This window comes from Platichthys flesus, chromosome 9, assembly GCF_949316205.1.
Source record: "Platichthys flesus chromosome 9, fPlaFle2.1, whole genome shotgun sequence".
NCBI classification, from domain to species: domain Eukaryota; kingdom Metazoa; phylum Chordata; class Actinopteri; order Pleuronectiformes; family Pleuronectidae; genus Platichthys; species Platichthys flesus.
The window spans coordinates 5,796,808-5,811,203 of record NC_084953.1 but is presented as its reverse complement, the minus strand read 5'-3'; the positions used below and the strand labels follow the sequence as shown (position 1 = coordinate 5,811,203).

Sequence of the window (14,396 nt, the reverse complement as noted above, 5' to 3'; positions counted from 1 at the left end):
GAGAGAGAGAGAGCTCCTTTCCCTTTTTCTTTCCCATGGGGATCAGATAAATATAGCGCCTATAACACACACACACAGACCCACACACCCGCCACCCCCCGCGCACACACTCACACACACCATTTGCTGTTTGTGTAAAAGTGATTAGCCAGACACAACTGCGAAACTGTTACCTTTATAGTGGCCAAGCCGCAGAATATCCTGTAAGACGATCCGCGCGCTGATGTGAGCTACTAGTAAATTAAAAGGTGTCTAAACTGTGACCTCTACCCGGGCTGCGGCCATTGTCAGGAAAACAACCATATATATATATATATAGGGTTTAAAAATAATTAGATCGTTTTAATTATTTACTGCAAGTTCACATATTTCTTAACTGAGTTCAAATGATTACTGAAATAAATATGTTCAGGTTTGTCATCACTAAATCTCAGGATACAACCTGTCCTGCAGTTTATGTAATAATCCTTTCAAACTTGTATTTAATTTTAAAAATCTGCCTATAATAGCTTCCATTATTGTACCCAATTCCTTATTATTATATTTATATATTTGGCAGCAGATACATTTTAAATTGAGGTGTACCCCCAAAATATACCTTATGAAGATCTCACAATGAAGTTTAAGCTTTTAAAAAAAGTAACCGTTTGTGGTTTGGTAGTTTGTTTGAGCTGTTGTAAATCGTGAATTCAAATTTCCTGCTGTTGCTCGAGTAATATAATTAGAAACGTATTATTACAAATTACAGTTAAATTAAAGACAACATCTTGAAACGATATTCACTGTTATTAAACCTGGAAATTATAAAGTAAAATTCACATGAAAAGACAATTATGATTTTATAGAATAAAGAAATAACCTTTCCAGCTTATGTTTGGTTGTTAAAATATCAAATTTCCTAAAATCACCTGCAGCGCCTGTGACATTAAATGAGTCTGATTCGATCTATCGAATGATTCAAACAAATGTTAGAAAGGAAAGTTTGATTTGATTTCTTTCTTGGATTTATTTACAAATAAATTCAGTTGACAACACAATATAGCTACATAGAATTATATATGCTTGATATCTTTTTCAATTATCATTATAAACAATCTTTTTCCTCAGAGCTTTGTTTTGTGTCTTGTATGAAAAAAGGGAACTGGGTCCACTGGAGCTTCCCGATACAAAAAATGGAAATTAAAGAAAAATAATTATTACAGATTTTAAACGAGGACAAAAACAAAAAAACAACATTTAAAAATCAAACAGGTAAAATCTTTTTTTCTTTTCTACAAATATTTACAAATATTACCTGTACAGAAATATCTCTTCTTCTCTTTTTATTTGCTCTGTCTCAACAACAGTCTTTACTTGGCTACAGAGTCCAGTGCTGCCTATAGATATGTGCTCTCCCCCGTAAGGTCTCTATATAAAAAATAAGAGTCTATATCTTCCTGTGATAAAGTCATTGTGACGGCCACTTGGACAGCGTCGTCGCGGAGGATAAACCGTGTCCCGAGAGGAGACTGGACGGAACGCTGAGGAGTGGGGCGATGGCCGCGGAGCTCCGGGTCAGGGACAGGGACTGCGCGCTCAGCAGGGCCGACTGCACGGTCACCGGAGGCCGCAGGAAGGCCTGGGGCGAGGACGAGGACGCGCTGGACACCCCGATGATGTTCTCTATGCTGAACGACGGCCTGTTGGACGGCTCCGATTTGATCATGGACGCCGTGCTCAGGCTGTTGAGCTGCATCTGGAGGCTCGGGCTGAGCTGGGAGTTGAACACCTTTCGGTTGAGCTCCACCGAGGGCAGGAGGGGGACGCCCGGCGGCAGCATGGGTCCCACCGGGGGCATGTACTGGTACTGCAGAGCCGCCGGATGGGTATACGCCGGGTGGATCCCGTAGTGCCTCCCGTAGGGGCCCCCGAGGCCGTACGCGCCGAAACTTTGCATCATGAGCGCGGTCTGGTCCCGGAGCATGTCCGGCTGAACCCTCTTGAACCTTTTCCTCCTCCTGAGGAAGCTGCCGTTGTCGAACATGTCCTCGGACGCGGGGTCCAGGGTCCAGTAGTTGCCCTTTCCGGGGTTGCCGGGCTCCCGTGGGATTTTCACAAAGCAGTCGTTCAGGGACAAGTTGTGGCGGATGGAGTTCTGCCACGCCGGGAACTTCTCCCGGTAGTACGGGAAGCGGCTGCTGATGAACTCGCAGATCCCGCTGAGGGTGAGTTTCTTCTGCGGGCTCTGGAGGATGGACATGGTGATGAGGGCGATGTAGGAATAAGGCGGCTTCACCAGGCTGCTTTTGGGCTTCTGGAGCGAGCCTCCGGACGCGGAGCTCCCGTCCTGACCCTCTCCCTTGCCTGAGCCAGCCTCTCCCTCCCCGGAGCTCTCGCAGCTCGGACTCCCTCCACCGGAGCCCATCTCCTCCTTCTCCACCTCGATCTCATCCTCCACCTCGTCGTCCCCCGGCTCACCTCGGAGGCCGTGCAGGATGCCTCCCCCCGGGCTGTCGCAGTCGCTGTCCCCCCTCTCCATGCCCTCGTCGTCTCCCTCTCCAACCACGTCGATATCCACGTCCTCCGCCGTGAGCACGGTCTGGCCGGACATGTCGCTGGCTCTGTCGCTGCCTCCAGACAGGGTCATCTCACGGCTCACTTACTCTGCTTCAAAAAAATAAAAAGAAAGTCTTCCGGAGCCAAAGGAATGGAGCGGCCGGGTGTGATGGGACCGAGCGCGGTCAGTGCGCGCACGGAGCGGGCTCCTGTTGGTCTTCTGTCAAGTGATCGGATGTCTCCCAAAGTCTAAATGCGGTGGAACCGGCCGCCAGACAGTCAAGCCAAAGAGCAACTTCAACTTCTGCAAAATAATGTCTCCACTCGGTGGCAGTGAGCAGGCCCGTGCAGGAGCCGCGCGTCTCGCCTCGAAGTTGCTTTGGGGAGGATGTTGCGCCTCTCGCTCTCCGGAACGTCCCTTTCTCCCGGCGCGTGTATTTCCTACCGGAGTGATATCAGGAGAACCAAGTCGAGATGACACATGCTGCTTTTAAAGGCCGGAGCTTCTTAACAGGGCTGTCTGATAGATTACTTTTCCCAGTAGCTATAAGATATACTATCAGTGGAGGGCACGTGGTGCGGTGACGACAGACGCCCCCTCAGCTCTCCTCTCTTCTCCCTCCTCTCTTCTCCTCTCTCTCTCTCTCTCTCTCTCTCTCTCTCTCTCTCTCTCTCTCTCTCTCTCTCTCTCTCTCTCTGTTAAACCATGCAAACTGGAGTTGTTTCATGGATTTGTCAACAATGGGACATCAGCAATGCTGCTTTCCGCTGATTTCCTGTGTTCGTCCGTCATAGACCATTTAACGGTGGCGGCGGGAGGAGGAAGAGGCGAAGAGAGAAAATTGGGCTGCGTGATTGAAAGATCCAATGCGCATTAACGTGGCTGCGTAAAAAAAACTAAAAAACAACAACAACAACAATCCAACGCTTTAACTTTTGCAAATACAAACTCTATTGAGAGCAGCAGAACGAAAACGACGACAGCTAAGTTAACAGTCTCTTCTTCTTCTTTTTAATTGTCTTACAACAATTTGTTGAGTTTTCTTGAAGAAAAAAAAAATGTGCATGCGTGCATTTTATCCTATACTTTTACGCAAATGTTTCCTGTGCGCATTGGAGACTCAGTGCGTAAAGTTGAAACCTTTTACTCCGTAGTGTTTGGAGCAGAGACGCATGCCCTTGAATCTGTGCAGCTCCACAGCCCCGTAGTGTGAGTCCAAGCTGCAAAGCATGAATTCAAGTCTATTTATTCCCGCAGGATTAGCCGACGGTGGGAAGAATATTGAGCAGCAGCGGCAGCAGCGACGACAATGAATGGCTGGAGGGAGAATAAAGACTTTCCTTAAGAGTTTGTATGAGGTGCTAACGACCCCGATCATTGCTCGGTTTTACATGTGAAAACAGTAGGAAACGCGGTCAGCGGGTGAATGCAAAGAGAGCGGTTTATTCACGAGCATGAAGGTGAGTGCGCGGTGCTGCGCTCGGGGAGAGGATGTCACATCAAATACCGAGGCTTCCCTGCGCCCTGTGAGAAAATCCAACCAGACTGGGGCGAAACGGAGGCTTTTGTGTTTCAGAGCGGGTTCAAAGCGAACGACTATTATCTGGAAAATATGCAGTTGATGGAGAAAATAAGATTTCCCCCGATATGCCACGGACCATTCAAAGGTGCAATTGATTTTTTTATCGGAAGTCTTTTTTAAGGGGGTTAATGAAAATATCTATAATCGACACCAGCCTATTTTCTGCGTGTCAAAAACCTTATTAGAATAAATGTAAACCTTAATATAAATTACAAATTGAGATATTACACAGGTAGTGGTTATTTCTCGGCGTGCATTTAATTCCAGTTATAGAAGCAGCATGGGACAAAATGCCTTTTTAGCTTTGAATGCATTATCACGACGATTATTATTACAAATATTATCCATTATTTACATAATTAACATGAATTTCTTAATTGATTCTTACAAAAAGCACATTTTCAAGATTTAACTTTGATCGCTACCTTATTTAAAAGGCCCATCATACACTGAGTCTGAAGCGCAGGTTCGATCCTCGCTGCTCCGTGCGCCACCTCCGTCACCTCGCCGTGCTCCCGGGATAAAAGTGGGATTAATCAAACGCTATCATTAATAATGCGCGCACGGGTCAAAGGAGGGGAACGTGGCTTCCGATTAGATCCGCCGAGTGTGTGTGTGTGTGTGCGTGTGTGTGTGTGTGTTAATCTCCCGGTGACCTGTGTGATCTGGAGCTCCGTCAATACGCACTACTTAGCAGATGAAATCAGAGTCTACAGCAACTTGTATCCCACTTATCAGGTGTGTTTAAGGAAACATGTTTTTCTCAGGCTACAAATTAAAAAAAGTACCGTAACTAAAACTATATTTTACTTTCTTTTTCTCCATTTTCTTTAGATGATATCACACATTTCTTCACAGCAGCGAAATCAAAACAAAACTTGTTTGATTAATGGATTTCGCTTTTACGCACAAAACGCAGATGTCCATTGGTCCAACACTACAATACTCTGTTTTGATGCATTAGAAAATACAACTTCACGTGTTCTATGATAAAAATAAAAACACCTGATGACACGTGTTTGGTTTTGTATTTGCCATATTTCTTATTTTAACCATATCTTTTAGGAATCAGGGAGGTCATGGAGTGTCTTCACCAGCGTCCCTCTCCACGTGTGTGTCCATGCGTTGTGTGAGCGTGTGTGGAGGCAGGTGCACACAGCCTCCCTTTTAGAGAAATCCCGGAGTTGCAGTGTTGTGTGAAAGGCAGAGTAACTGCTGATATAACCTGACTGCGGCGGTACCTAGAGTTGGGGGGGGGGGGGGGGTGGGGGGGGGGGGTGCAAACCGCGTCCTTCCTGTGATCTTTTGAAGCCTCATAAATCCGCTTTTATACCTCCGCAGTTTGTTAATGAAATGTACGTTTTAAGCACACATGCGCGACTTAGCGCGACAAAACCTCTTAGCATAATAAGCCAACTCGCTCCGCCATGAAACCATTAGGTGGTGGAGGTGGTGGGGGGGCGGAGGCTGCAGGTGATGGAGAGGAAACTGTCCCCACATGTGATCACTGCAAACTACCAACAAGGTCACCAAACAAATAAATGTGATCATAATCATGTGCCCCCCCCCCCCCCCCCCTATCAGTGGGGGGGTCAGAGGTCAGGGTCAACTGCAGGGGGGTGCAGGGTCTTCCTCTTGGGCCTTTCTGCTGGGTGGATGTTTTGGTTCTATAATATTTCTGCTGTCAATAGTGACATGGAGATATGGAATAATGTTAATTTGTTAAATAGTGGGTGATTCATTATTTGGTTGTCAGACAATTTTGCAAAAATTATCTGTAAATGAGTGATTTCTCCTCTTCCTTCTACCTCACATTTAAAATACAGAGACTGTCAGTTCACATAAATTATCACAATTATTTAATAAAAAATAAAAATATTCCAATTCAAATTCTTGTCTCTTTTTCAAGGTCATATGATCAAATATGGGAAAATAGGAATTGTAATTGTGAGGATTTTCAAACATTGTAAATCAGATAAGAATCAAATGTCTTTCTGGCTAAAGTCCTGCACAGAGGTGGATTGGGCTTTTATTTATTTTTTGGACACACGCCACATAGTCTCTAGATATTCCTTGCTCTCTTTTCGTTTTGGATCTTTATTTATCTTGAAAACATGTTTAAAAACATATGGCACAAATTAATTTAATTTGGTCTGTCTCACAGGAACCTAGTATAAAACGTTATTGATTAATTATTAAAATCTTCATTGACTTGAACATATTCGTTTTAGCTTCATAGTGATAATACAGACATCAGACTATTTTCACATATGGTTGAAATATACAAATATTTGAGTTGACTCACATTCTCAAATGCAGCTGTCTGTGGTACAGATTTTTATTTTTTGAGAGGCAACTCATTTCATTGAGTAGATGAAGGAGTAGTTTGGGGCAGCAATGATAAATTGATGACATTATGAGCATTAGGTTGATTATTTTACACCAGTAGCCAAATATTCAGCTTGTCAGGTTTAATAAAAAAACAGATATTGTCCAAAAAATTTTACAAATATCACCACAACAGCAAATGTATTGGAATAGATCATTGAAATAACTGTTCCATATTTGGATTCTTCACTGTGGACAATGCAGAGGCCTCAGATCTCTGACAGGCTGAGAGACATGTGAGCTGCTTCTCTGTCTCCTTCTTTTTGGAAATCACCATTTTCCAGTGCTTCTCCGAGAGAATGCACTCTATCAACCTGCGAGTTTCTGTCAAACAATATGATGGAGCTCATTCTTAAACACCACCCACCCTTCAGCCGGCCCAGCCACAGCCGGATCTCCCCGTCACAACAAAGCACAAAGGGCCCAAAATAGAAGACAGGTCTCCACATGTGTGTATGAAGACACATCACAGCAGATGAGGCTGCAGAAGACGACTCGCTGCAGCTTCTTCTTCACACTTTGTTCATATTTCTGATTTGAGATAAATTATGATATCATGGACATTGAGTCCATTTGATCATATTAGCCATTTTAAACGAAATAATCCAAATACACATTTACATTTGCAATGTTCTTATTCTTATTTGTTATTTCCCCACACGGTTTCAGACAGGTATGAGTTGTCATCAGGGTATTCAAGTTGTTATATGTTATTTATAGTCAGTAATACATTTATTTCATAAATACCAGCAGCTGATTTCAGTTTTTTGGGGGATGGATTCTTGGAGGTTGTGTGTTGGGCCTTTATTTAAATTCAGATTAGGCTACAATGCTTTTAGGTGTAAAATGAAACATATATAGGTACAAAATAATCTATAGGTAATGAAATTATTAATTCCATATATCTCTCAGGCAAAAATACAAATAAACAAAAGAATATATAAAAGTGGTGCAAAAATCTATGTTGAGAGCTCATTGGCTGATTCCACACGGATGTTTAAATCTCATAATATCTGCTTCATTGATTTTCTAATTATTATACATATATAATTTAATATATAGTTGTATTTGTATTGGGGATCATAATGTTATGAGTCCCTCTCCCGTTCCACAACCGTCTGTAAACACACCCCTCACCGCCCCAGCTCCGCCCGTCCACCCCTCGTCCGTCAGTGGTAAGCCCCCCCCTCCCGTGCACCCCCCTACCCCCGGGGGGGAGGGGGGGGGGGGGCTACATGGACCTGGTGGGAAAGTGACACCTTCAGCTAAATGAATCCGGATTACCATGCCAATGTGTACTTGTTAAGTACGTGCAATGTCGCTCGGTTTGCAGGCCTCGTTTTGTCATTCAGATCGCGCCCTGAGAAGTTGCACGTCGGCGCGTCACCGCAGCGATTCAGGCTGTAAACGGCGCAAATTGGGCCTTTAAAGCGCGCGTTGAACACGGTGTCACGACCCATGCGGCAAACACTCGTCTGCATAAAACAATAGTAAACAATGCGCTAATGCAGTCGGGTGGTCGAGGTAATGGGACAATAATAAAGCAAAAGGAGACACCAAGGAAATCCATATAGGACAGTGCTTTTATGTCTACATCAGAATAACTGGAACATTCAAAAATCAGTTGCTGAAAATAAGTGACTAAGTCAATTAAGTAAAATATGTTTTTTATAATTTGGTGGTAAATTAAGACCAATCTCCTCACACAAAATGTTTCTCCCTCATGTTCAGTGTTGAAAATCACGTTGTGTGTCCTCTTAATGTTTCTGATAATTCACATCTCATTGACTGTGACCCCTGAACTCAATATCCTAGTGCCTACTGATGCACACACACATATATCTAACATCACAGAAAATCCCCTCCTACGCCCTGTCATCCCTTCCCATAATAATATTCTTTTCACACAATCTGTCAGGTTCCTCACAAAGACACTTTACCTTTTCTCCAACCCGGTGAATTGAAGATAAAGACGATGGTGGTGGTGTAAAAAGATTTAGACTTTATTCGATCGACTGCCATGTGTATTTATGTTTTGCCCATGTGATGGTGAGATGAGATTCCACCATATACAGATATACACACAGATATATTATGAAGTATATTGTTTTAAAACTCGTTGTTCCTTCTTTTCTTGTACCAAATGGAAAATAAAGTCGGCTCATCCCTGTGTTATCACCTAAAGTCAAATGATTTAATTCATGTTAAAACCATAATATTTCTCCTCTCATCCCTGGCAGTTTACTCTCCATCCATCCATTATTTGCTTTGTAAAAAAAGAAGAGTGTCCTTGTCAGTTATTCCGGCGAACGGAGGTGGAAGTGCATCTCCCACATCCTAATCAAAGTCATTGTGCTGTCTCTCCAAATAATGGACTGCACCTTTAAATTGTCAATTACTCGGAGGTTAAGTGGACTGAATGGACCCAATGAGTCAAGTCAGGCGTTACAATTCACTGTGCATAGCCATCTGACTTCATTTCATTTTGGCCCGAGTCCCTCCAGGAGACAATGGGCTGTATTTTTTGTCACACTGAGGAAATTAAACTATATGTTATCGGACAGTTTCACATTATCAAAATGGAATATTAAACACTTTACATTACACATACACAGAATGTCTTGATTGACCATTATGCTCGTTATTATTTACAGTTCTGTTAACACACAGGCTCCAAACAGCCCTAATTCAGGTTGATAGCACTAATGCAATAATGGGTTCACTTTACCAGCAGCACCAAAGGGGTTGTAGAGTGTTTTTCAAAATAAAATGACTATTGACCGATTTGCCCAAAATAAAATATGGTTACAAAACAAGGGTTTTTTAAAAATATGATGGTTGCAAGGTGACGGTTTTGATTTAAACATCTTGTGTCTAACACTGGGTCAGAATGAATGCATCCAGATCCCAATGTACAATTACTCCCTCACCAGAAAGGAACCAAAGGGCTCAATTTGAGTTTTTGTGTCATCCTTCTCTTATTGTGTCATTCACCAAACCCCACGTCTTGTCACAGCCTGATTGATGAAGTGCTGCTTAGTGAGTGTGAACTTACTTTGAGTTCTCTGTTCTTCTAACCTCTTATTGCCTGATTACCTGGATTCGTTCCAGAAAAAGTCTTGGTGCGGTTCCAACCTCAATGCTTTAAAAAATGGTTTTACACCTTCACCCTGATCTATGCCTCACCAGTACTTTATTGTGGAGGTATAGAGACTGTACACTGAGGTTCATGGCTTTGTTTTGGTCCTTGTGGATTGTTGCACATCATATACACCAGTCTGTGCCTTTCTAAACTATGCCCATCAATTCAGAGTGACTCCAGTCAAGTTGTACACACTTGTCACACAATTAAAGCAAAGTGGATGCACTTGACCAGAGACACAATATGGGAAAGGGGTGTGAATACTTTCTGAATCGTCTATCAAACCTAAAAAAAAAAAGCTCGCTGAGAGGGTTATATCAGTTATTACTTAGAATAAGTTACTTGGTTTGTAAAACTTTAAAATAAAGTAAAACACCATTTACATCACGCAAAACTAAAGGGACACATTCAGAATGCTTTTATTTTTTAATACTCATTGTGAGTCACAATCAAAACTCAAAATTGATCAGTTAACTTCATTCTGGACAAAGACAAGCAGCATATTAACATATCTGAGAATCTTGAAACGATTACAAATTGATTAATTTTCTAATTATATCAGCTCTGATTTTACATAGTGTTGGATGACAAAATAAAATTCACAATACACATGTTTTATAAGCTTGTAAAATCTAAAACAAGCAGTAATTATAGTATAACCATGAATGCAGCAACGTAAAAAAGTCCAATATTCCCCCCAAATTGTATAAGAGATGAAATTTGAGGTGAAATAAAAATACCACATATTTGTATAGTATTGGAGTAAATGTACTTAGTTACCACTGGAGTTTGGGTAAATAACAAAGAATAAAAGTGACATTGTGGCTCTGTAACATTAAGCCAACATTTAGCTGCCATAATATTGACCAATCAACTGACACATCTTTAGTGTATATTATTACAGTGTTCACTCGTGCTTTTAAACACAAGATTAAAAGCTTCTGTGTAACAAAGTTAGCAGCCGAAAAGTGCTAACACCCAAACGAAGTTAGCGCCCTCACAGCACCCCCACTGGAAATCCTCCGTCAGCCACACAGGCATCAATATTTTACATTCCCTCCAGAATCCTCTTTAAAGATGCAATCAATGCCCCCTATTCATTATCCATGTGTATGTCTTCTAGGTATGGCCTTTGTCATTAAGCAATAATTCTCCCCTCCACAGTTCCACATTACTCTGCCGCTCCATACTTTTACAAATGCCTCCGGGCTATAAATACTAATGAAATCTCTTTGCTTAATTTGATTTTGCTGGTACACTTGCAGTTATGGCTGAACTTTCCCACGAGAGGGGCTGATTGAACACTTTCAAGTCCTTATGGAAGCAGGAAAACATTCCAGAGAGCCGGGGAGATCATTTCCATAATTACCCCGATTGGCAGCCTAATGACCTTCTGTGACAATAAAAAGATCTCTTGTTAATTCCATTTCGGTCGCTGACATTCAAGAGATTCCGATCTTACATGTTTGAGGGTTCACAAGATAACAAGTGTACTTTTTTTCTCCCCCCCCCCTTCTCCCGCTTCCAGCTCTCAAAAGAGCAGCCCCATTCAGCACTGCTCACCCCCCCACCCCCACCCCGACACTCTGCAGCGACGGGGCTCTGCTGCCACAGGGATCTGCTTGTGCCTCCACGGCTCCTCCGCCCTGCCCCAAAGTTGGATAATTTATGGGCCCGGGGGAAGATTATAAAGATGGATCTCCGAAGCTATCAATCCTGGCGTTGCATTTTTGAATGGTGGGATAGAAATGAAGTGCAGAATAATTAAAAAGATCACAAGTCCCCCCTCGCATGTAATAATGAGGGGGCTCCAGAGGCAGCCCGCTCTGCCACAGTGGTCGGAGGAAGTGCCTTTGATTGCACTGAGAGGAGCGTCCAACGCCACGCCGCACAATGGCCGGGCTTCACCAAATCGCCGCACACTGTCAGGAATCCCGCTCTGTGTGCTTGTCAACCGGGATAGATCATAAGCAGACCCTGTTGTCAGAGGAAACGGGGGGCGAAGAAGAGGAGGGCATGGCGGGGGGGGGGGGGGGGGGGGGTCTTGTTGCTTGGATGTCTAAGTCAAGATGACTCAGAGCTGGCATGAAAAGTGACGGGGGCGGTTGTTTGGAATATGTTTCACAGGGACCACAATGCCCGGAGTGTTGTGGGATGTTAAAATAAAACCCGGCCGTTCTTTGCATATGAACTGGTGTCAAAATGTACCGTCAGCCCACTGCAGGGACAACTGGGAGCGATTGTGCCCTGATGCATTCAGCTAAAAGGCTCTTCTATTTTTTTTTCTAAACGTCTGAATGTATTAGACTAAATGTTAGATGTGCATCTGTTATTCGGCTTCTTTTGCAAGAGTCTCAATTTTGTCATTTGTCTCCATGTTCTGTCTGAAAGTGAAACTATTCCTCAGAACTAAACCTCAGTCATGTTATGTTGCACTGGTTCTCACTATACAGATTGTTGCATAAAGGCTGGTAAACCACCACCGTCCCACAGTTATATTTATAATTATATTGTTGTATAGTTAAGACAAAATATTCTGCAGTGAGCTGGCTGAGGCATAGTTTTTCTCCTGGAAGGGGAACTTTACTGGTACCTGGCGTTAGGTTCACGCTGAAGATCCTTTGGTCACTTGATCAACCTTACATTGGAACACTGCACGCATATCAGAGGTCATTCAGTGCTGCAGGCAGTCGTACATACAGGTGTTAACATGTAGTGACCTTATGATATTTTAGATTTCTACTAAATTCCAGACATTTCCCTGAAGTTTCCGAAGCGGCTGTATGTGAGGGGGCCAAAGTCAAAGTCTGCTGCTCAGAACATTCTCCAAAGTTTGGTACAAACCTCTGGAGAATTTCCGCGTGAGCCCATGTGAGAATACAGCTGGAAAATGTCCAGAGAACTCACCTCAAGTGAACGGGTGTTTTGATGACATTTCTAAAGACAAAACTGAAAATACAAAACAAGTTTCTCAGGATGAAACAGAGGAGAAATACAAAGCTTCTGATTTGGAGAATTTCTGTGAAAAGGCAAACTCCTCCTTTAGACTAGCGAAGGCTCAAGATGTGTATCTTATCTCTTTCATATCATCTCTTAACCCCCCTTGATGTTGTTAAGTGCACAGGGACGGCCCACTTGATTCAATGATTACGTTCCAGTCCTCTTAAGTGGTAGTGAGCTAAGATACGAGTATGAATTAGTGATACTGATTTGGGCCTTGGGCATGTTCACAAATAAAGAGAAACCCTCTGCACCATCGTCATCGTGGTTTCTCTGACAGCCTCTTTGTGTCTGTAGAATACCACGGTCTGTAAGTTGTGATGGTCACATTTCCTCACAGTGTGTCACCTTTAGCCCATTGAAGAAAAGGATTGTTTTTGCATGTGAACATCTTCTTTGTGGGCAGTTTTTCTACACACGGGGATGCACTGCACAGTAACCTTCAAAAGGCATGGAAGGACTCAAGGGCACAAGATTAAGATTAAGATGCATTTATTAGTCCCAAACACATGCACAGACATGCAAAGGCACACTCATGCCATCTGGGGAAGGACACACAGAGCAGTAAGCGACCATGTACGGCGCTCGGGAAGCAGATGTGTGGGGAGTAAGGTGCCTTGCCCAGGGGCACTAGACAGGGTAGGGAGACTCTTGGATTTTTGGACAGATCAATCCAGGTTCGTCTTTTGTTGTCTCTCCATGGAGTCGAACCAGAGATGAACCAGAGATCTTCTCTGCCCATAGTCCAAGTTTCTGCCACGAGACCACCGCCTCCAAAACCATGGACGGTATATATGAAGATGGACGACATGACAACTTCCCAAAAGTGAAGCCAAAACATCTTGATCGCCCCCTTTGTAGCTGCATAGACCTCAAGCATCTTCAAACTTATTTATCCATGTCCCAACAGTACATGTGCCACTGTCTTGAATTCTGCACCAGTTCTGCCGAGGGCCCATAGACCGGGTGTCTGCTTCAGTAACATGTTAACCGCCATGATTGACTTTAAGTGCCTCGGTTGCAGGTGCTATTAAATGACAGCATGTGACCTAGTGTTAGTTGACGTGAATAATTAAAATCCAATAACGAAGACGAAGACAATACCGAAGTGTGCGGTTGTTCTGAGCCGGCGGCCTCCGGTTCATCGGAGCCGGCTTCAGAAGAATCGAGACACTTGTTCATTTCAACATGTTCCAAAAATCATCAAAGTGTTGGTGGTTAATATTCATTTGGCCGGCTTCCTCGCTGCTTGTCATCCCTGGAACCAAAGGGGGAAGCTTAACAGGCTAATGGGGCCATGTGACTGGACTTGAGAAAGCAGCTCAGAACAGCAGATTCAATTATCATGTTAGAATTCTGCATGAAAACAATCTATACTAGAAATTAGAGGGAGTCCTGTCAGATGACTCCTGTTAGCGGGGCTAATGTCATTTGGGACAACCTTACGCCTTCTTTGAATCTTATCAAATGTTTACAAAAGACCTTAATGTGCTAAAACGCTATCAGAGGATCTACTGGTTGTTCTGTGCCAGCAGAAGCGACGTTTCCCTGGGGGCGCACTCGATGATGCATGATGGGTAACAAGTGTTGAATCAAAGAGGGATCCAAACATTAGATTACTAACTCCATTCTTGATCTTTATAGGTCTGACCCAAGTTAAGATGTGAGATGGTTATTCTTTGACAGTAAACAGTAGAAGTGTGACCTGAAATGAAGAGAGAGAGGGGGCGGGGATAGGAAATGAGACA

General features: G+C 43.3%; 1 protein-coding gene across 1 annotated transcript; it reads right to left on the bottom strand.

Moving 5' to 3' along the window:
• Positions 1–1,004: 1,004 nt before the first annotated feature.
• foxd3 (forkhead box D3) lies at positions 1,005–3,040 on the bottom strand. The gene has a single exon (XM_062394823.1). It carries the CDS (start codon positions 2,624–2,626, stop codon positions 1,448–1,450), a length of 1,179 nt encoding a protein of 392 aa, XP_062250807.1. The 5' UTR covers positions 2,627–3,040; the 3' UTR covers positions 1,005–1,447.
• Between the last annotated feature and the right edge of the window lie 11,356 nt (positions 3,041–14,396).